A 20,781-nucleotide genomic window follows, 5' to 3' on the forward strand; every position below is an offset into this window, starting at 1 on the left:
ACAGCCCTCTGTCGCAGTGTCCACCATTGGCCCTATTACTTGCTCTCATGAGTCTCCATGCTGCCCCCTTCTGGTTGCCATGAAGAGCTGCAGTGTGTCTGCTGCAGGCCCTTTCTAGCTGCTGCTGTTGCTGCATATTTCCACCCAGCTTGGATAGGCAGCCCCAACTTGGTGATGCCCAAGATGCCAGATAAAGTATATTTTTAAAAAACCTTACTATGTTTTTTTTTATTTATTTGGTGTGCATGTGCATGCAATGGAGTTGTTGAGGTGTGCATGCATGCCATAGTGTGCATATGGAGGTCGGAGGACATCTCTGGGGGTCCATTCTCTCCACCACATAAGTCCTGGGGCTTCAGCTTGGGTCAGCAGGCTCGGCATAGGAGCATTTACCTCCTGAGTTGTCATCTTGCTGGCCCCTAAATCTATTTTTTTCAAGATTGTAAAAAATGCGTGTATGTGTGTGCCTGCATGAGCTTATGTGTACCGTGCACATTCAGGAGCTGGCTGGGGCTAGAAGAGGGTGCTAGATCTGCAGCGGAGTTCCATGCAGTTGTGAGCTGCCATGTGGGTGCTGGGAACCCAATCCAGGTCCTCTGCAAGAGCAATAGGCACTCTTAACCACTGAACCATCATCTCTTCAGTCCCCTACCCCTAAATGTATTTTTAAAAGACATTTAAAACACATGGCTTTGTCCAGAAGAAAAGAAATGCTTACAGCCCAGAACTGAGCTGGCGGGCAAGTCTTGGTCTTCACTTTATTCCTTTGGTCACAAGCCCCATGCTAGGTAGCAGAATAGGGGGCTCCACATTCCTGCAGAGTAGTGTTACTGGAAGAAGTCCAGCAAGAAGCCTGCGATGAGCCAACATGACCTTCACAACAAAGTGAGGAAACCTATCAAGGGATGCCTACTGACACAGGGAAAGAATTCTGCTTTTCAAGCAACTCACTTAGGACAGCCTTTAGGGCTAAACAGTGGAGCAGAGAGCATGGACTAGGGGCTCACAGGGAGATGGGGTGTCGCCGATACTGCAATTCTGATACTGGATAGTAGGCTCCTTCATGCTTATTCTGTCATTAATAAAAACAAAAGCGCACAATATAGGAGATAAAGTGCAGGTGGCAAAGTGTTTGTTGCCAAACCTACGGAGACATTCCCATCGCCTATCTAAAAGCACAATGTGTGCCTCTGACCTCAGTGCTGGTGTGTGTTTGTGTGTGTGTGTGTGTTGATGTATGCATGCTGGTGTATGTGTATACTAATGTGTGTGTGCTGGGGTGTATGTGTGTGCTGATATGAGCATGTGCTGGGGTGTGTGTGTGCTGGTGGTGTGTGTGCTGGTGTGTGTGTGTGTGCTGATATGTGCATGCTGTTGTGTGTGTGCTGGTTGTGTGTGCTGATTGTGTGTGTGTGTGTTGTATGCATGCTGGGGTATGTGTGTACTAGTGTGTGTGTGCTGGGGTGTATGTGTGTGCTGATGTGAGCATGTGCTGGGGTGTGTGCTGGGGTGTGTGTGTGCTTGTGTGTGTGCTGGTTGTGTGTGTGTGTGTGTGTGTGTGTGTGTGTGTGTGTGTGTGTGTGTGTGTTAGGAACATCTCTGGATCTGTCTGTCAGGTTAGCTGAACCCGTGAGCTCCGGGTTCAGTGAGTGACCCTTGTGGTTTCAACTGCACAACATGCAGTGACAGACCCTGGAACTCTGAGTCCTAACTGAGATGTCTCCATCAACTCCCTCCCATCAGGGCTCAGGGAACCACGCTGAAGAGGAGGCAGAAAGATTATAAGAGCCAGAGGGGATGGAGGACACCAAGGACACAGTGTCTTCCAGACACAACAGGACTGACATGTTAACCCACAGAGACCGGCGGGCATGCACAGATCCAAACCAGACAGGGTCCCAGTGCTGAGATGGGGGAGTAGCCATGAGCTCCCATCCCCAACTAAGAAACTTTCTCCAATTACCAACTATTCACAAAGGAAAAATTAGCTTCTCCAAGAAAGTCTCATTGGGTATACAAACCACACTTAAGGGAGGGCCCCGTGCCCAGCAGCAGCGGATGGCTAACACAAACTCACAGGTATTTTCGAATTTTTTTTCTTGTCTCATATTGCACGTGTTTCTCCTGCTTTCTGAGACTTTTTTTTTTTTGGTTTGTTCTTTTTATTTGCCTGCTCTTCTTCCCTTCCTTCCTTCCTTCCTTCCTTCCTTCCTTCCTTCCTTCCTTCCTTCCTTCCTTCCTTCCTTTCCTTCCTTCCTTCCTTCCTTTCCTCCTTTCCTTCCTTCCTTCCTTCCTTCCTTCCTTCCTTCCTTCCTTCCTTCCTTCCTCTCTTCTTTTTTCGAGACAGTGTAGTTTTGGTTCGTTCCTGTCCTAGAACTCACGCTGTAGACCAGGCTGGCCTCGAACTTAGATATCTGCCTGGCTCTGCCTTCTGAATGCTGGGATTAAAGGCGTGCGCCACCACCAGGCTGCCTGTTTAGTTTCTTAAGGGAGAGAGAAAGAAGATGTGGTGTTGGAAAGGTAGGGAGGTGGGAGGAGATAAGGGAAAGGAAACTGATCGGAATAAATTGTATGAAAATAACTATTTTCAATAAAAAGTTGTTTTTTAAATTTTTTTTTAATTTTTATTTTGCAATACAATTCAGTTCTACATATCAGCCACGGATTCCCTTGTTCTCCCCCCTCCCGCTCCCCTCCCCTTCCCCCCACCCCACCCCCCATTCCCATCTCCTCCAGGGCAAAGCCTTCCCCACAGACTGAGATCAACCTGGTAGACTCAGTCCAGGTAGGTCCAGTCCCCTCCTCCCAGGCCGAGCCAAGCGATCCTGCATAGGCCCCAGGTTTCAAACAGCCGACTCATTCAATGAGCACAGGACCCGGTCCCACTGCCTGGATGCCTCCCAAACAGATCAGGCCAATCAACTGTCTCACCCACTCAGAGGGCCTGATCCAGTTGGTGACCCCTCAGCCATTGGTTCATAGTTCATGTGTTTCCATTCGTTTGGCTATTTGTCCCTGTGCTTTATCCAACCTTGGTCTTAACAATTCTCGCTCATATAAACCCTCCTCTTTCTCACTAATTGGACTCCCAGGGCTCCACCCGGGGCCTAGTCATGGATCTCTGCATCCAGATCCCTCAGTAGTTGGATGAGGTTTCTAGCACGACCATTAGGGTGTTTGGCCATCCCATCACCAGAGTAGGTCAGTTCGGGCTGTCTCTCGACCATTGCCAGCAGTCTATTGTGGGGGTATCTTTGTGGATTTCTGTGGGCCTCTCTAGCACTTTGTTTCTTCCTATTCTCATGTGGTCTTCATTTACCATGGTCTCCTATTCCTTGTTCTCCCTCTCTGTTGTTGATCCAGCTGGGATCTCCCGCTCCCCCAAGCTCTCTTTCCCTCGACCCTCGCCCTTCACTACCCCCACTCATGTCCAGGCTGTTCATGTGATCTCATTCCATTTCTCTGTCATTGGGCGATCCCTGTGTCTTTCTTGGGGTCCTGTTTTCCAGGTAGCCTCCCTGGTGATGTCCAAGGAATGCTCAACCACACCATAAGAGCACTTGTTCAGCTATGTTCATATCAGCATTGTTTGTAATAGCCAGAACATGGAAACAACCTAGATGCCCTTCAACTGAAGAATGGATAAACAAAATGTGGTACATATACACAATGGAATACTACTCAGCAGAGAAAAGCAATGACATCATGAGGTTTGCAGACAAATGGATGGATCTAGAAAAAATCATCCTGAGTGAGGTAACCCAGACTCAGAAAGACACACATGGTATGTACTCACTCATAGCAGGATACTAGACGTGGAAAAAGTTGTTTTTTAAAAAGGTGGTTTGGTGAGATGGCTCAGCAGGAGAGTACTTGCAGCAAAGCCTGACGACCTGAGAACGATCCCTACGACAGAATTAACTCAAAACTGTCCTCTGACTACCACACATGCTCTGCTGTGGCACACATACACACCTCCTCCCAAATAAAATATAAGAAAAAAATTTAAATTAGGTAGAGAACAACTGAGGAAAACACTCTACATCCAGGTGTGTGCACGTGAATATGCACACATGCACACACGCATGCACACACGTGTACACACACACACACTGCACACACAATCATATCACATGCACAAAATACCCACGGTATTTGTGCATGTGTATTGTCAAGCATTCATGCGAAAGATCGATTACAGCAGTGCTAAAAAGCAGGTGTGAATACGTAAAAGCTTCACAGGCTCCACGAGTGCCTGGGAGCTAGGAGCCCAGGCCAGTCCTGCCCTCTGGCTGGGTGAAGGTGGGAAAAGCAGCTGAACCCATGTGACCCTCACCCCTGGCGGCTAGACTCTGAGAGTAGAGTAGCCAGGGCAGCCTCTGCCATCTGAGTGGACACTTATCTTTGACTGGTGTCCACCAGGAAAAAGGCGGTGTGTTCTCAAACACCTCTGCCTTGTTCACGCTGGCATGGCTTTATCAACTGCGTGCAGTGCACAGTGGAGCCATCTGAATCTTGCTCAGGACTGAAGGATACCAGTGTTCAGAACTGAAGAGATGGGTCAGTGGTTAAGAGCACTGGCTGCTCTTCCTGAGGACATGTGTTCCATTCTCAGCACCCACATGGTAATCCACTGGTAACTCCAGTTCCAAGGGGGTCTGATGCCCTCTGACCTCTGCATGCAATGCCCTCACACAGTGCACTGACATACATGCAGGCAAACACCCCCACACGTAAAATAAGAGGCTAAGTTCTTTAAACCACCTGTGTTCCTGAATGAAGATCATGGCAATACCACTGCCTCCTCTGCCCCTGCTCTAGGGGTAGCTGCCCTCACAGGGAACAGGTAGCACAAGACAGACACAGTGGGTCACTCTCTGAGCACATCTGTCCAGGCCCAGCTCAGGGAGGGGCTTTGGTCAGGGCACAGCAGGCCTCCTGACAACAAGCAAAGGTTTCCCTGAACATAAACCTAGACAAAAGGTCCACGTGGGCTGCAGCACTCCTGTGGCCTGGGTAGGAGTACCCCATGTTGCCACAGAGCTCAGCTGTAGCCTTAAGCCTGTGTTTCCTTACAGAGCTGCAGCCCCAACACAGGGAGAGGAGTACAATGCAGAGCCCAGAAGCAGAAAGTGAAGGGTGGAGCTGTGGGTAGGGTCAAATGCTTGCCCAGCAATAGACTAAAGGCAATGGCGCCCTCTGGTGGCCATATACCTGAGCGGCTGCTGCTAAGAAGCTCTCTAGTTCAGCTCAGGGAAACTGCAAAAAGGCTCAAGCCGGGCCCCTGCAGCCCTGAGCACCAGCATGAAACCTGGGCGCTTCTGTGCAGGACTACAGGAGCACATAGGACTCCTCTGTACCTCCCCACAGCCTTAAATTATGAAACAGCATAATTAGGCGACATCACTGCAGGTGTACCCAGGAGACACTGCATCCTTGTGAGTACTTGAATTTTATTTGGCTTTTAAAATGTCTTATCCACATAAAAAGGTATAGCATGTCTTCTGGGAGTTGGTTCTTGCCTTCCACCTTGTTCTCCCGCTGCTCTGTATACCCCAGGCTAGTGGCCTGTGAGCTTTAAAAGGATGCTGTCTCCACAGGTGTGCGCACACCACAGCACCTGGTTCTATATCTGGGGTCCAGGGTCAAACGTGGGTCATCAGGCTTATGTGGCAAAGCCTTTTATGTGCTGAGTCGCCTTCCAGGCCCAATTTCTTCTGTAGTCCAGGCTGCCCTCCAGTTTGCTGCATAGTCAAGGATGACCTTGAACTTCTGACCCTCCTGCCTCTACCTCCCAAGTGCTGGGATTACAGGTATGCACTACAATGCCTGGGTTACGCTGGGCTTTGTGCCTGCTGAGTAACACTTCACTGGCTAAGCTACAGCCTCAACTCCTGAGCATGTGACTTCCATCACATCAGGACACTGGAGCCAAACAAGAGAGCCAGGGATTTCCCTATACACAGGGCAGGGTGGGAAGGGCAAGAGCCGGGCTCCAGGCCATGCTCAGGCTCCCTGGTTCTCTCTCAGTCTGAGGATTTCAGCTGTACATAGCATTTTAAAGGTTTATTTGGGGGCAGGCAAGATGGCTCAGTAGGTAAAATTGGTTGTTACCAAGCCACACAATCGGCCAGGACCCACATGAAGAAGAGGACTCCCCAAAGTTGTCTTCTGATCTCCATGCGTGTGCTGTGGTGTGTGCATGCGCCTACACATAATTACAGTTTTGTTTGTTTATTTTTTGAGACAGGGTTTCTCTGTGTGGCCCTGGCTGTCCTGGAACTCACTCTGTAGGCCAGGCTGGCCTCAAACTCAGAGACCCGCCTGCCTCTGCCTCCCGAGAGTGGGATTAAAGGGCTGCACCACCACTGCCCAGCATAAGCAATTTTATGAAGTTTATTATTGTTCCTGTACTGCTTCTTGCCCCTAACTCTAGAAATGAGTTAACAGCAGTGAGCAGACCGGGCCACTTCTGCTCAGCCTGGGAAACGGTGCTCAGTCATCTCTCAGCTGCTCAAGGCTGAGTGCAGCCAGCCACAGGGACAAGGCTGGATGACTCATCCCCAGGAGCTAGCGATGTCATCTTGAGGGCCATGTCCACTTCCTCCCCACTCTAGTCACCCAAGCCTGCAGCTCAGCTCTGATATCAGGCTGACCGCTCAGGCTCTTAAGCTGTAGCCAGTGTTCAGGTGGTGACTGTCCCTTCAACCTGGCAAGAGGCCAGCCTCCTTCTCCACCAGCCGGCTGACAGTGTGCAGGGCCAGAGGCAGGGCCGTGTTGGTGTCTCGGTGGTAGCGGGGCTGGCACACGCCTGCAGTGGGTGTGAACACAAACTGGGCCACACTGGGCATCTTCAGGAGAGCCAGTAGCTCTGTGGCCCGGGTACGGATGGCTTCTGCCTCCTCCTCACTGTGCTCAGAGTTGGTGGCTGGGTTCTGGGCCAGGGTCCGAATTTTTGACAGGAACAGTGACACCCTGGGGCAGAGAAGGGTTCAGGTTCAGGTATTGAGTTGCCAAGGACCAGCTGCCTAAAGCTGCCCTCTATGGGTTCCTGCTCTGTGCTCCCTGGCTGGATACCTTGGGATCAGGTCTTGGCTCCGGGAGGCCAGCTTGGTCAGCGTGGTCATGAGTGCAGTGACCACCTGTGGGGGACAGCAGGGCAGGTCGGCCGAGGGACGGGACTGGGTGACTTCGAACAGCAGGGCCTCCAGGGCTTCAAAGAACCTGTTGATCTGCTCCACTGTGCATCTCTTGTCACAGGTCACCGACAGGTACTCGCCAATGGCCCACACCTAAGCCCAGAACAGAGGCTCAGCACACACCGGGGCTTCCTGTCCGATGGTGGGAGGGCGGGCATGTACTTACCACACAGGTGAACATGCTGGCTCGGCTGCAGATGCTGCTCACACTCCCCATGAACTCTAGAAGCTCTCGGGACAGCTCCACTACCAGCGATGGCTTCAGCTTGCACAGCACCAGGAACTGGGAGCTCAGCATCCTGCCAGGATAGAGGGAACCCTGTGAGATTGTGTGTGCTCAGGGCAGATCTGACCCCAGCTTATTTGATGGGAGAGAGCCAGGAGCAGTCAGTTGAAGTCAGGAGATTAAGAACTGCCCCCTACTGAAAGCTTTTCACTCCACTGGGGACATGCCTGCCTGAAATTCAGGCTACGTGAAAGAGAGGCAGGAGAAATGCTGTGAGTTCTAGGATAGCCTGGACTGGAGTGAGACCTGTCATAAAACTGAAGAGTAGATGGCCTGCCTAGAATCCCCCAGTGAGGGGCTGAGGTGTGGCTCAGTGGTAGAGCCCCTGCCTAGAATCTCCAAGTGAAGGGTTGAGGTGTGGCTCAGTGGGAGAGCCCCTGCCTAGAATCCCCCAGTGAGGGGCTGGGGTGTGGCTCAGTGGGAGAGCCCCTGCCTAGAATCCTCCAGTGAGGGGCTGGGGTGTGGCTCAGTGGTAGTGCACCTGCCTAGAATCCCCCAGTGAGGGGCTGAGGTGTGGCTCAGTGGTAGAGTACTTATCTAGCACTCAGGTGGCCCTAGGGTTAATGTGTGTGTATATGTGTCTGAGAATAAATGATCTAAAGCAGTGGTTCTTAACCTGTGAGTTGTGACACTTTGAGGTCGAATATCAGAAATCCTGCATATCAGATTATTTACATTATGATTCATAACAGTAGCAAAATTACAACTATGAAGTGGCAATGAAAATAACTTTATGGTTAGAGTTAGAGGTCACCACAACATGAGGAACTGCATTAAAAGGTCGCAGTATTAGGAAGGTTGAGAACCTCTGCCCTAAAGAAAAAGGACCTTGGTGGACAGGGGCCTCTGCACTAGAGACATGAGGCCACCCTGAAGGGGCACAGAGAGTCTTGGAGGAGGGCAGCATCAGAATGTCCTGAATGGGAGATGAGATGAAGGAGGGAGGGGCTGGCAGCATAGCAGAGTGTCAGACCCCTAGCCTGTGCGCAGGACAGGAGAGGCAGAGGGATCCCGTCTGTGTGCCACAGGCACTGGTGACCCTGCTAGGGCTGAGCCTACCTGTGCACATGGGCCTCATACTGAGGGACCTGGTAGAGGGAGTCACTTCTGTCCAGGAGCAGCAGCGCCAGCTGGTTGATCAGGGCCCCGTCAGCAAACTGGGGTCAAGAACAAGAGTTCAGTCCTGGGCAGTGGGCACTGTTATCTTCTACCCTCAGGAGGGCTGAGGCCACAAAGTGGGAGCATGGCTTAGGGGTGAATCTCCTCCCTCCCTCCCTCCCTTCCGCAGACCTGAGGGATGGGGGGGGGTGTAGTGGGGGCTAGGAGAGGACCTGGAAGTCCCAGCTTCGCCAGCCCTGCTCCTGCCCTGTATCTTTCGTTTAGGACCCTGCTCTGCTGAAGGGCGCAGGGCGCAGTGGTACAAACCTTTAACCTGAGCACTTGGGAGACAGAGGCAGGGGGATCAGAGTTTGAGGCCAGTCTAGTCCACATGGTGACCTCTAGGCCAGTGGGTTTATACAGAGGTAGAGTCTCAAAAACAAGAACAAAAAAATAAGCCTGTTCCCCGAGGCCAGGTTCTGTCCTGTCTATCTGGGTGACCCCAAAGGGCCCCATTCTGTTACTAGCCTACCTCAAGGGGCTCTGTGGGCCTGCAGTCATCCAACCTGTGAACATGCGGCCAGGAGAGGGCCATCGGGCCATGGGAGCCCCAGGGCACTGGGGCTCATGCTGTTCTGGCCCTAGCTTGTGCTGCCAGCCTCGAGGGTCATGTGCCTGCCTCACCCTGAGGGCTGAAGTATGAGTAGTCCTCTCCCTGTCTCTTACTCAGAGAAGCCATGGAGGGTGCAGCAAGACAAACCTCCCTGCGGTGCTCTGGCCTGGTTCCTCTTGGCTATGTGAGGTCTATATGGGAGGGGACCCAGGCGGTGGGCTCACCTGGGTCACGGCTGAGAAGAAGGCCTGAAGCAGGATGGGTACTGCCTCTGCACACTGGGTTACCCGGGCACAGCTGGCCATGGGCTTCAGCAGCTGGTGAAGTGGCATCAGTCTGGGGATAGAGTGGGGCTACTGAGTGCTCACTCACTGTTACTTCCTGAGTGACCCCACAGCAACCAGAGAAAGGGATGCTGTGGCCAGACACAGGTAGCCATGGTTCACTTGCTCCACGGGGCTCAAGGAGGCCAGGAGATGTCAGGGGCTCCAGGAAAGCAGAGCCGGGGACAGGTCAGCACAGGCTGACCTCAGAGGCCTGCAGGCCACTCCTGGTCCTTTTACTCCCTAGAATATGCTAGACCTTAGTTTTCCCATCTATAGAGTGGACTGCTCACAGAATCAACTGACGGCTGGGTCAAGGAGTGGAGCCCAGGCTTTGGGCCCAGGAGCCCTTCCATGCCCAGGGCTGCAGTGATGGGGACCAAGGCTCCCTCCCCAGGCTGAGAGTGAGAACACAAAGTCTCACATCATGGGCTGTGCTGCTTGGCCCAGGGCTCCCACCTCTCTGTGGAGCCGCTGGCCTTGGTACGAAGCAGGTGGCGGAAGAGTCCCTGGAGCTGTGGGTCCCGGAAGGCCTCCAGGCAGCTAGGAATCTTGAGGGAGACATCCCAAAGTGGCCTTTCTGATGGGGTCTGTGTGGACCTAAGAGGACAGAAGCTGGGCTGGGATGCTACTCTCAGCACAAGTCAACCATGGTCCTATTTGACCCGATGCCAGGGGCACCTGCTGAAGCATCACAGGCTCACAGGGCTGGGGAGGCAACCTGGGCTGCAGAACTTGGGAGACTTCCCTTGCTGCACACAGAAGTGCTGAGGAGCCCTGGGGCTCAGGTGCTGCTCTGGGTGGGTGGTGAAGGGACCGGAGATGTACTGTTGCGGTCTGGAGTCTTGCAGGGGCTCTGGTCCAGGGGTCGGAGCAGTAAGGACAGCAGCGCTGGTGCTGGTGGCATGGGAGGGGACAGGGCTGACCAGGGCAGAGTGGGCCCACCTGAGCTGTAGGTCCAGGGCAGCAGTCAGGCAGGGCAGGTCAAGTAGGGCGTGTAACATCTCCACGGCCGTGCCAGCATCCACCAGAGCTGGGAGGAGTACCATGAACTCGGCTGTGAGGGGAGGGCTGTTCCAAGCCAGGAACTGTGGGGGACACACAGTGGCTCAGACAGGGCTGGAGGATGCTAGCTGGCCATGGCCTCAACCAGTGGCCTCCTACTGCCAACTCACACGACTGAGACACTGTTCAGATGGGGCAGCTAGCCCCACCCCTCCCCCTCCTCCCCACACTGCCCGAGATGAGGCTGTGGGTTTTGGGCCATGTTCTGAGGATTTCATTGACTACTGTTAATGTGAGCATGTGCACATGCACACAAGTGGGAAGCCAAAGGACACCGTGCAGGAGTTGGGTCTCTCGTTTTAACACGTGGATCCCAGGGACGGAACTTCCACTTGTCAGCATCAAGTGTCTTTACTAGCTGGAGCCATCTCTCTGGCCATGTCTGCTCTTCTATTTCGTCTTTTGCAGCCAATCTTGTGCCAGCAATGAAGTTAGCCATTCCTGAATCACTCTTTAGGAAAAGGACTGAATGCTGGGAGATGACCCAGTCAGGAAAGTACTTGCTGTGCACACACGGGAACCTTGGTTCTAGCCCCCAGAACCCCAAATTCCAGGTGTGGTGGTGCATGCCCTGCACTGGGGAGGTAGAGACAGGCAGATTTCTGGGGCTTGCTACAGACAGGTTAGTCCACTTGGAGAATTCCAGATCAAAGAGAGGCCCCATTGTTTGAGGAACACCACCTGAGGTTGACCTCTGACCTCTAGCTCCCACAGATCCATCACAGGCTTGTAGTAATGGACTGAATGCACCAGTCAGAGTAATGCCATGGGTCAAGTCAGGCATGACTGCACACATCTGCAATTTGGTACCCAGGAGGCTTGGCTTCCTGGAGCAGAGGTATCTCAAAACTGAAGCTGGCCAGCTCAAAGTCAGACAAGCCATCTCCTGCCTGTGCATGACATTAGTTTGTTTTTTAGATATTATTTCATGTGTATGCGTAGTTTGCCAGCACGTATGTATGGGCACTGTGTGTATGAAGTGCCTGAAGAGGCGAGCAGAGGGCACTGGATCCCTTGGAATTAGTAACAGATGGTTGTGAGCTAGGAATTGAACCTAGGTTCTCTGCAAGAGCAGCCAGTGCTCTTAACCACTGAACCATCTCTCCAGTCCTTAGGTTTTTCTTTTTGTTGTTTGTTTTAAAGACAAGGTGTCCCTATGGGGCCCTGGCCATCCTGGAACTCCCTATGTAGACCAGGCTGGCCTTGAACTCCTTAGAGATCCTCTTGCCTCTGCCTCCTGAATGCTAGGATTAAAGGTGTGTGCTGACACATCCAGCTTTGTCTGCTTTTCGAGACAGGGTGTCACGTAGCCCAGGCTGGCCTGGAACTGCTATGTAACTGAAGCAGGCCTTGAACTCCTACTTCTGATCCCCTTGCCTCAGCCTCCCTTGTGCTGGGATTACATGTACGTAGCACCATGTCTGGCTGCCATGTGGCTGTCTGAGATGATGCTGTTTGTATGTTATGATACACGGAGACTCCCAGCCCTAAAACCTTGCCCTGGGCCCACCTGCAAAGACGCCCACACGTGCCTTGAACAGACTAGGGAAGCTCAACCTGAGAAGGTTGAGGAAGTGGGGGTCAAACAGAGTCAGGTTGTGTGTGCAGAAGTGTATGACCTCGAAGGCCAGGGTCGGGCTGTAGAAGCGCTCGGAAGGGAGCCTGCTGAGCAGGTGCTGGTAGATGGCTTCTGCATCCATGGCGGCCGCCTCCCCTGAAAGACATCAGAGGCCACCAGGGCATTAGGCTCTGCAGAAGTAGCACCTGCAGTAACCTGGGTTAAAGAACTCAGACAGTGTGGCCGAGCCTCCAGGGCTACATGTCTCCAGAAAACTAGAAGCTTCCTGTAGATGCTGTCGCCTCCCTTAGCCTCAGAGCACCACCCACGGGGAACACTGTCAGGAAGGGGGTAGGCCTCAATGTCTGACTTTCATGGGCCCATGGTAGAGCAGAGTTCTGAGCTTGCCTGGGAACTGTAATCTCAGCTACTCAGGAAGCTAAAACAGAAGAATCCCAAATTCAAGACTAGCCTGGGCAAGTTTGAGAGAACCCATTCCAAAATAAAAGAGAGGCTAAGGTGTGGTGGCACACTCTTTTAAACCCAGCACTTGGGAGACAGAGGTAGGTGGACCTCTATGAGTTCCAGGTCAGCCAGAGCTACACATGAGAGCCTGTTTCAAAACAAAGAAAAACCAAATTAATAAACAAAACAAAGCAATCAAAAAGAGGGCTGGGGATTAAACTCACCTAGAAACACCCCCCCCCCCGTGAGGGGCTGGAGTGTGGCTCAGTGGTAGAGCACCTGACTAGAATCCCCCAGTGAGGGGCTGGAGTGTGGCTCAGTGGTAGAGCACCTGCCTAGAATCCCCCAGTGAGGGGCTGGGGTGTGGCTCAGTGGTAGAGCACCTGACTAGAATCCCCCAGTGAGGGGCTGGGGTGTGACTCAGTGGTAGAGCTCCTGCCTAGAATCCCCCAGTGAGGGGCTGGGGTGTGGCTCAGCAGCAGAGCACTTGTCTAGTATATGAAGGACCTGGGTTCCATGCCCAGTACTGCCAATAAACAAACCAAACAAAACTGTACATGTGATAGCCTCTGAGTGCCTAGAAGAAACTGCCCATGTATCCAGACTCACCATGGTTCAGGAAGAACTGAGCAAGGGGCACCAGTGCCCGCTCACTGCCAGGGTCTTCACCCAGCCTCCTATGCAGGGCCTTCAGGCAGGAGAGGGTGCGGTAAAGGAAGGAGGGGTCCTGCCGACACAGCACGTCGAGCACCAACACAGCTTCCACCAGGCACTGCAGGGACACTGAGCTGGGTCAGGGGGTCCAGGCAGCACCTGCCCCAGCCACCCTGTAGGCCACTTACAGCTTTCTGTAGGTCGGAGTCCCCCTTCCTCAAGGCTCCTGGAAAAGAGAAAATTGACTTGTCTCAAAACAGCCCCATATCAAGGCAGCCTGTTTCCTAGAAGCTGAGGCCAGGACAATGAGCAGTCACATGACCAGACAGGGGTCGGGGACTGGTGCCCATAAGGTGTGTACAAGATGGGTGGACCCTTAGATGCCAGAGGTGAGGAGCTAGACACACGGGTAGGGCCTGTCCTCAGACACAAGGATGCACTGTCCTGACCACTCCCCCGCCAGCTCTTCTAAATCAGATACTCAGTCAGCTCGGCTGCCTTGACCCCACCCTGGAGGGCAATGTGGGCTGGGGCCAGGTGGTGGTAGCCTGGGGACTCACTCCGGTTACTCTGTTCTAACAGGCGCTGGCAGTACTCGAAGGCCACCTCTCTCAGCCGCTCCCGAGGGGGCAGCAGGCGGCTGGCAGTGGAGGTGGCGGACAGCACAGACAAGGTGGAGCCCTCCAGCTCTGACTTGTCATCTGTAGGAGAAAACACATCTGTAGGACAGACACACGGCCCAGCAGCTTCCTGGAGTGCTCAAGGTCGCTCAAGTCATTGGGTATGAGGCTGTTGTCACCAGTGCCAGATGCACAAATTTGTCTGGGTTACTAGTAGGTTTTTCTGTTTGTTTTTGAGCGTATAAAATAGGGTCCTGCTATGTAGCTGAGGCTGGTCTCAAACTTATAATCCTACTTCTTCAGCGTCCCAGGTGCCAGCAGGATAGGTAGGGATCCCTACACTTAGCTTAGTTTTGTGTTTTTGAGACAGGGCCTCAAAACAGCCTGGGTTGTAGTCCAGGCTGGCTTCAAACTATGTAGCTGAGATCCTCCTGCCTGCACCTCCAAGTTCTGGGCTCATAAGCATGTACCACTATGAACAGCTGAGTTTGACTGTCTATAAACCAAGTCCGAAGATGGGGCAAGATCAGATAGGCCTGTGAGTAGCTGCCCTGGATGATCCATCTGGCTCTCTGGGAGTACCATGTGGAGACATCAGGATGCCTGCAAAGGGTGCTGGGCTGTGTTCTCGGCTCTTCCTGGGGTCAGAGCGCCTCTGTTGCTGGCCTCCAAACTGATCACACTCCTTGTTTGGCCTATAGACACCTGTGGTGTCCTTATAGGGCTCAGCTGCCTCCTGCCCACCCCTGACCCGCACCCAAGTCACAGTGTACTTGTGCTCTCTACCCCTCTCTGTCCCACCCTGGGCACACCTGCATCTGGACTGCCTGGGTCCTCAGGGCCACTGTGCAGCAGCCACTTCCGAAGCATAGAGAAGGCCTGCATGTTCAGCCACTGGTCCTCTGTGAAGTGCTGGCCCGTGGAGAGTACCGTGAAGAAGTCAGAAGCCACTGCTCCATCCACCTCAGTGATGGGACCTGGCTGTGGGAGGAAGGACAGGGCTGAGGATGAGCCTGGTGGGCTCATGAACTACTCAGGAATACAGAAATCATGTGAGGCTGTGAGCTCCAGCACGGCCCAGGGGCCTCACTACCTGCCCTCTCCAAGGTTGTACTGCAGGATGCATCCACACTCCTAGATCCAGCAGGCCTACCCCAAGACCTAAAGACACATGGTATGACTGCAGCTCAGATGTGTCCACATCCTCCTCTGTAGGCACTGAGCAGGAGCCACACATGCTGGGGAGCTGGCCAGACTCAGAGTGCACTCCCCCATCCTGGGCACTCCCTACTCAGAGGCAGAGACAGCAATGAGAAACTTGACTGGAACCAAGGGGAAGGACCGCCAGAGGAACACGTCTGGTCAGACTGGCTATGTGCAACATCCATGCATAGGAGACAGAGAATGAGCACTATCAGAGGACTATCAGAGTCGCGTTGTTTTGTTTTTATGACAGGGTCTCATGCACATCATTCTGTCCTCAAACTTGCTATGTAGCTGAGGATGATCTTGAACTCCTGATTCTCTTGCTTCCACCTCCTAGGTTCTGGGACTGCAGGTGTGCAGCACCACACTCAGTTTACGTGGTTCTGGGGCTTGAACCCATGGCTTAATGCACACTAGGCAAATGCTCTACCAACTGAGCCTCGTCCCAAGCCTGTGACAGCTTTTGTGATTTCAGCTCCCTGGGAACCTGAAGCAGTTGCCACTCACCTGCCGGGTCCTGGGTGTAGAGAAGAAGCCCCCTGAGTACGGAAGCCCTTGCTGGATGCTGGCGTAGCGCAGCCAGTCCACTAGCCTTTTGCTGAGCAGGTTGGTCTGGTCTGTAGGAAGGGGAGGGGTGCAGTGATGGAAAGTCAAGCCTCTAGGTTCCCAGGTGGTGGCGAGTTTGCTCAAGAGAAAATGGGGCTCAACAGACCCCCACACCATGGGTACAACCTGGGAAGTTATGCAGGGTTCTCCAACAGTGTAACCCTCCTTCCACCACACCCTAGAGTCAGTTGCTGTGGGAAAGGAGCCAAGAAGGCCTTTTGGGAAGAAGTGTCCAGTACCTTCCATGAGGGTGCCTGGGGCCAGGCCAATGACCTTGGACAGGACAGGGAGGAGGTGCCTGACACTGGGGCCCTCGGGCTGCCGGTTCTCAAGGATCTTGAAGATGCGCTGGCTCACACATCTGATCTCTCCTTTTCTGTCTCCCTTCAAAGCAGGACAGGTAGTTGAGGACCGGTAAAGTGAGTCCCTCAGCAGCACAGGGACCTGAGTTCGATCCCCAGAAGGCATACTGCAGTGGCTCTTTAAGTGTGGAATCATATGCTCAGGAACATCACAATGGTGGGCCAGGCCCTGAAGTCTGACTTAGCTATCAACAGAGACCTGGGGTGTGTGCATGGGGGTGTGTGCATAGGGGTATGGGGGGTGCCATGCACACTTGAGATAGTCATTAGAGCATCCAAGGGAATGAGTTCTGGGCAGAGTGGGTCTTCACAGCACATGGACACATTGAGGGACACAGACCAGCTTGCTGTATTCCTGAGATCTCAGAACCACCAGAAACAGATGCCGCCATCGACACCACCTCATCCCCAATGGTGACAACTGTGTTACCTGGGCCAATAGCACAGAGGCCAAAAGGCTGAGCTGCCGGGTGTTTTGGGTGTGATCACAGGACAGGGCCAGGTCATCAAAAGGTGACATCTCTCTCAAGATAGCGGCACACAGGCCCTGAAGCTGCTCAGGGCTTGTGGGCAAACAGAGGGTGGTCTGCAACAGGTCCAGACACATCTTCTCCAGCCTGGAGGGCAAGACCCACCAGGGGACACGTCAGGCCTCTGGCAAGTACACTGACACCCCAGGGAAGCCGGCTGGGACTGTCTGGGGAATGCACTGGGATTCACAGTAGTGCTGTCCACTCACCTCCGGGGGTACTTGGTGGCTGAGACAATGAGCGAGAGCCTCTGCAGGGCATCCATGGTGGCTGGCCCAGGGGGTTCCTGCAGCAGCTTAGTGACCCGGGTGCAGAATCGATGCAGCTCCTCATCCTGTATCTCCCTAAGGAAGGAAGGGGAACCACTGTAGCATGGATCCCAATTGGTCTTAATAATAAAAACCCAGAGCCAGATATCGGGGTAAATGCTGAAAGATCAGTAAAGGAGCCGGACACTAGAGAAACTTAACCTCTACTGAAGGTTAGTTAAGGAAGCTGAGTTCCTGTCTCCTCCCGCCTTATAGTCCTCTCTCCGCCCAGCCATTTCACTTCCTGGTTCCACCTCCCTAGTGCTGAGATTAAAGATGTGAGATCCCAAGTGCTGGGATCAAAGGTGTGCACCACCACCACCCGGCTCTGTTTCTCTTTTAGATTGGTTCAATCTCATGTAGCCCAGGGTGGCTTTGAACTCTTGATCTTCTTGCTTTTTCCTCTCAAGTGCTAGGATTAAAGGTGTGTGACACTACTGCCTAGCCTCTGTGGTTGTCTAGTGATCTTCATGCAAGCTTTATTTGTTAAGACACAAACAAAATACCACCATGGATCATGGTGCTGCCCTAAGCCACAAGCACATCCCCCAGTGGGGGACTATCCCTAACCAGCACAGAGAAAGTAGGGAAGAGCCGTCCAGGCTCAGAGTGCTTGTGAGGGAGGATTACAGGAACTGGAGTGTAGACAGGGTCCTTCCCTGGAACTGTGATACAGCACCCCCAGTTTCCTGGTGACACCCTTTAAAAAAGGTGATTCATCCGTCCTTGTTCTGTTGTTCCAATGGTAAAAAGAAAACACTACTTTAAGGGTTTCTTTTTTTTTTTTCCTTTGTTTTGAGACAGGGCCTCACTTTGTAGCCTAGGCTAGCCTGGAGCTTGCAGCAATCCTCCTGCCTCCACTTCCAAGCACTGACATTTCAAGAGTGAGCCAACATACTCAGTAAAAGGACCTTTCAAAAGTCGAAACTATTTAGTCTAAGTCCCCTCCCTCCCCAGAGTCTGGCTATATAGCCCAGGCTGAACTTACTACATAGCCCAGACTCAAACTCTTCATCCTCCTTCCTCGTTCTCCCAAGATGTCTGGGTGTGCACGACCATGACCCGCTTCTCCCAGCCCCCACCTTCACTGGCACTGATGGAGTTTGAAGCCAGGGCCTTGCACATGATAAGGAAGCACTCGCTCTACCTCTGAGCTCCATCACCTTTGAGCTCAAGCTGCCTTTCAGATGTGCTTCAGTGAGCCTCCGGCTTTTGAAAAGGGAATCTACAAGCTACACTGAAGAGCAAAGATTACAGCAGGGGTAAGATAAGCCTGATATAATATGTTGCTGGCTTAACTCGAAATGCTGAGACTAAACTAAGCATCAGCGTGGAAATCAGTTTCTCAGCTTCTCTTCCAAGCTTAACAGCAAGGAAAAGAGGGCTGGGACTGCAGCAGGGCAGAAGGGCGCTCGCCTAGACCATGCGGCCCTGGGTTCCATCGCCAACACCACAAAATAAAGACCCATGATGAAGGAATTGCCTGGTGCGGAGGTACTGGGGAGGCAGAGTCAAGTGGACTCTGTTGAGTTTGAAGCCAGCCTGGTCTACAAAGTAAGTTCCTGGGGCCACACAGTGAGACTCTGTCTCAATTATTCCCCGCTCAAAAAAAAAAAAAAAAAAAAAAAAAAAAAGAAAAAGAAAAAATTACTGGATGGAGCCTGTGGGTGCTGAAGAGGGCCTCTGACTTCCTAAACCATGGCTCACAGCCCCACTGTGGTCTCCAGACAGGGCTCACAGTTTGCACACTGCCCCGTTTTGGACCTGTCAGCTGTTTGGCAGCTACTGCACGTCCTAGTCTCTTTGAAGGCTGCAGGATGATCTCCAACGACTTTGCCACCACCCTAGCCTACTTTGTTTTCTACATCCTCCACCCAGAGTCATATAAGGTACCACAGAAGAGGCTGGGTGAGGAAAGGGAGCTACGCCTAACCCGGGCACAGTAATAAACCACATACACTATGAATCAGAGAATGAAATGACCAAACTAGAGATACTCTGCATCGTGTGGCTACAGCTTCAGTACAGCTTTAAAGTGCCCACCCAATTTTCCCACAACTCCCCACTGCTCCTGGGGACCCCTCCCAGGACAAAAATCATTTCAATGAGTCCCTGTGCCTTTCATCCACCTGCCCCATGACCCTGAGCAGAATCTGAGTGGGAAACGTTATTTTCGTGCTGGCATGAGGTGACATGCTGACCAACACTAAAGTCTCCATGAAACACACTGCTTAAAATGAAAACTATGCCCTCTGCTAGGAGGGCGGTGGGCCCGTGGGCAGACTGCATGGCTTGGTCACCAAACACTTTCTAACAGATCTTCGATAATTATCTTGGGAGTTTTTGTTTTTGTTTTTAATTTGTTACATGTATTTCTTTATGTGCATGTAGGGGCTCTCGAGTGGAGATCAGAAGACAACTTGAGGGAGTTGATTTTCTCCTTCCTCCACGTGGGTCCCAGGGGTCGGACCGAGGCCGTCAGGCTTGGCTGCAAGGGCGTTTACCCATTGAGCCCTCCTCGGAGTTCTGTCTTGTTTGCAGACTCCAGACTTTAACGCTCTTTCAGGCTGTTGTTCCCCCAGATTCCAGAGACCTTATCTACATTTTAATCTCTCACAAGTGGCCTAAGCTTAGAGTCCAGATTTGTCCCTTTGCTTTTTAAGTTTACCAAATGCATCAGATCTGGGCTTCTGGCAGCCACTCCCTTCGTTTGATCAAATGCCATCAAGTCTTGGACCCGCTAGTTGGGAAGGAAGGCGCAATCTAGGCAATCAGTGCAGGACCAGCGAAGCCTGGCACCAGACACGATGGGGAGGACTTCTTAGTTGGGTTGTGCAACTTACACTCCACGTAGGCGTCCCGAGGCCGGGACAGGCGCTACACGGGCACCCAGCCGAGCCGCGCAGCGGGACCACCGCCTCCCCGCCCCTCCTTAGCTTTGTCTCGCCCCGTGGCCCCGGCCCCAGATCTGCAGACCTGGCCTGGTGCAGCAGACTCTCCGCGCCCGCCGAGAACATCCTGACGCAGCTTAGAGGCCACCGGTGCCCGAAGCGAGTCGCGGACTTCCGGGTGGTGTCACATGATGTGTCATGTGACCGAACGACGTCTGTCTCGCTCTCACTCCTCCCTCCCGCCCCAGCACATCCCTCCCACGCCCCGGCTGCGTCACGTGGGAGAACTTGGAGCATGAGGGGCCGGCTTCCGGTGCCACATCTCGTGGGAGGACCCTGCTAGCGAAAGACAGACTTCCGGTATTGCGTCAGGTGGGCGGGGCGGAGGCCATGGGCCATCAGTTGCAGTGAGGAAGCCGGTTCCGGGCCAGCTCCCGGGCATCTATGTCAGCCGTCAGCCAAGGAACCCTGGAACCATAGTTCTTGGAATCCAGACCTCCTGGCCCCGGAACAGCTTCCTTTGATCCCGGAACTGCAAGTGGAAGGTTCTGGGCCTGGAGAGAAGACTAGGCACATAGTTTAGTAGTAGAGTGCCTGTCTAGAATCCCCCAGTGAGGGGCTAGGGGGCGTGACTTGGTGGTAGAGTACTTGTCCAGCCTGTGTGAGGGCTCCATCCTCAGCAAGACAAACCAGTGTGCCAAGGGTTGATCATTTCCCCTTTCTCGACACATACATGCACACCCGGTAAACAATATTACCATGCATAATATTTGATCTGTTTCTTAAAAATCTGTAGCAGGTTATTTGAAGGTCTCATTAGTGGAAAATAGTTGTGTGTGTATGCTGGAGAAATGGCTCAGTCAGTCAATCGCTTGCTATGCAAGCATGAGGACCAGAGCTTGAGTTCCCAGCACCACATAAAAATATCCAGGCACTACACACACACACACACACACACACACACACACACACACACACACACACACACACGTTACCT

The 20,781-nt window shown here is 52.9% G+C and overlaps 1 protein-coding gene across 4 annotated transcripts; it reads right to left on the minus strand.

The window, feature by feature from the left end:
• Window positions 1–5,433: 5,433 nt before the first annotated feature.
• Ap5z1 (adaptor related protein complex 5 subunit zeta 1) lies at window positions 5,434–20,604 on the minus strand. 4 transcript variants are annotated; one of them, XM_052754185.1, is made up of 17 exons: window positions 19,870–20,533; window positions 16,795–16,929; window positions 16,486–16,672; window positions 15,933–16,077; window positions 15,595–15,704; window positions 14,694–14,862; window positions 13,822–13,962; window positions 13,450–13,487; window positions 13,217–13,379; window positions 12,117–12,298; window positions 10,465–10,607; window positions 9,979–10,119; window positions 9,421–9,532; window positions 8,545–8,642; window positions 7,366–7,498; window positions 7,078–7,292; window positions 5,434–6,975 (listed from the first exon to the last, which is right to left on the minus strand). In XM_052754185.1, exons 1-17 carry the CDS (start codon window positions 20,079–20,081, stop codon window positions 6,705–6,707), a joined length of 2,595 nt encoding a protein of 864 aa, XP_052610145.1. In that variant the 5' UTR covers window positions 20,082–20,533; the 3' UTR covers window positions 5,434–6,704. The 4 variants fall into 4 exon arrangements, with proteins under 4 accessions (XP_052610145.1, XP_052610144.1, XP_052610148.1 ...); XM_052754184.1 differs by having other exon boundaries at window positions 15,595–16,077; window positions 19,870–20,604; XM_052754188.1 differs by having other exon boundaries at window positions 15,595–16,077; window positions 16,795–16,919; window positions 19,870–20,600.
• Window positions 20,605–20,781: the final 177 nt, after the last annotated feature.

Source organism: Peromyscus californicus, unplaced genomic scaffold, assembly GCF_007827085.1.
Source record: "Peromyscus californicus insignis strain IS unplaced genomic scaffold, ASM782708v3 Scaffold_2__1_contigs__length_46816999, whole genome shotgun sequence".
NCBI classification, from domain to species: domain Eukaryota; kingdom Metazoa; phylum Chordata; class Mammalia; order Rodentia; family Cricetidae; genus Peromyscus; species Peromyscus californicus.

Bases quoted from the DNA above. Each gene is read 5' to 3' on its own strand.
- Ap5z1 (XM_052754184.1), bottom strand. From the start codon at position 20,081: ATGCTCCAAGTTCTCCCACGTGACGCAGCCGGGGCGTGGGAGGGATGT. The intron at 13,380-13,449 runs GTAAGTGGCCTA...GTGTCCCTGCAG, and splicing joins ACTCCGACCTACAGAAAGCT to TGCCTGGTGGAAGCTGTGTT. The intron at 8,643-9,420 runs GTGAGCCCACCG...TCTTGACCCCAG, and splicing joins TCTTCTCAGCCGTGACCCAG to TTTGCTGACGGGGCCCTGAT.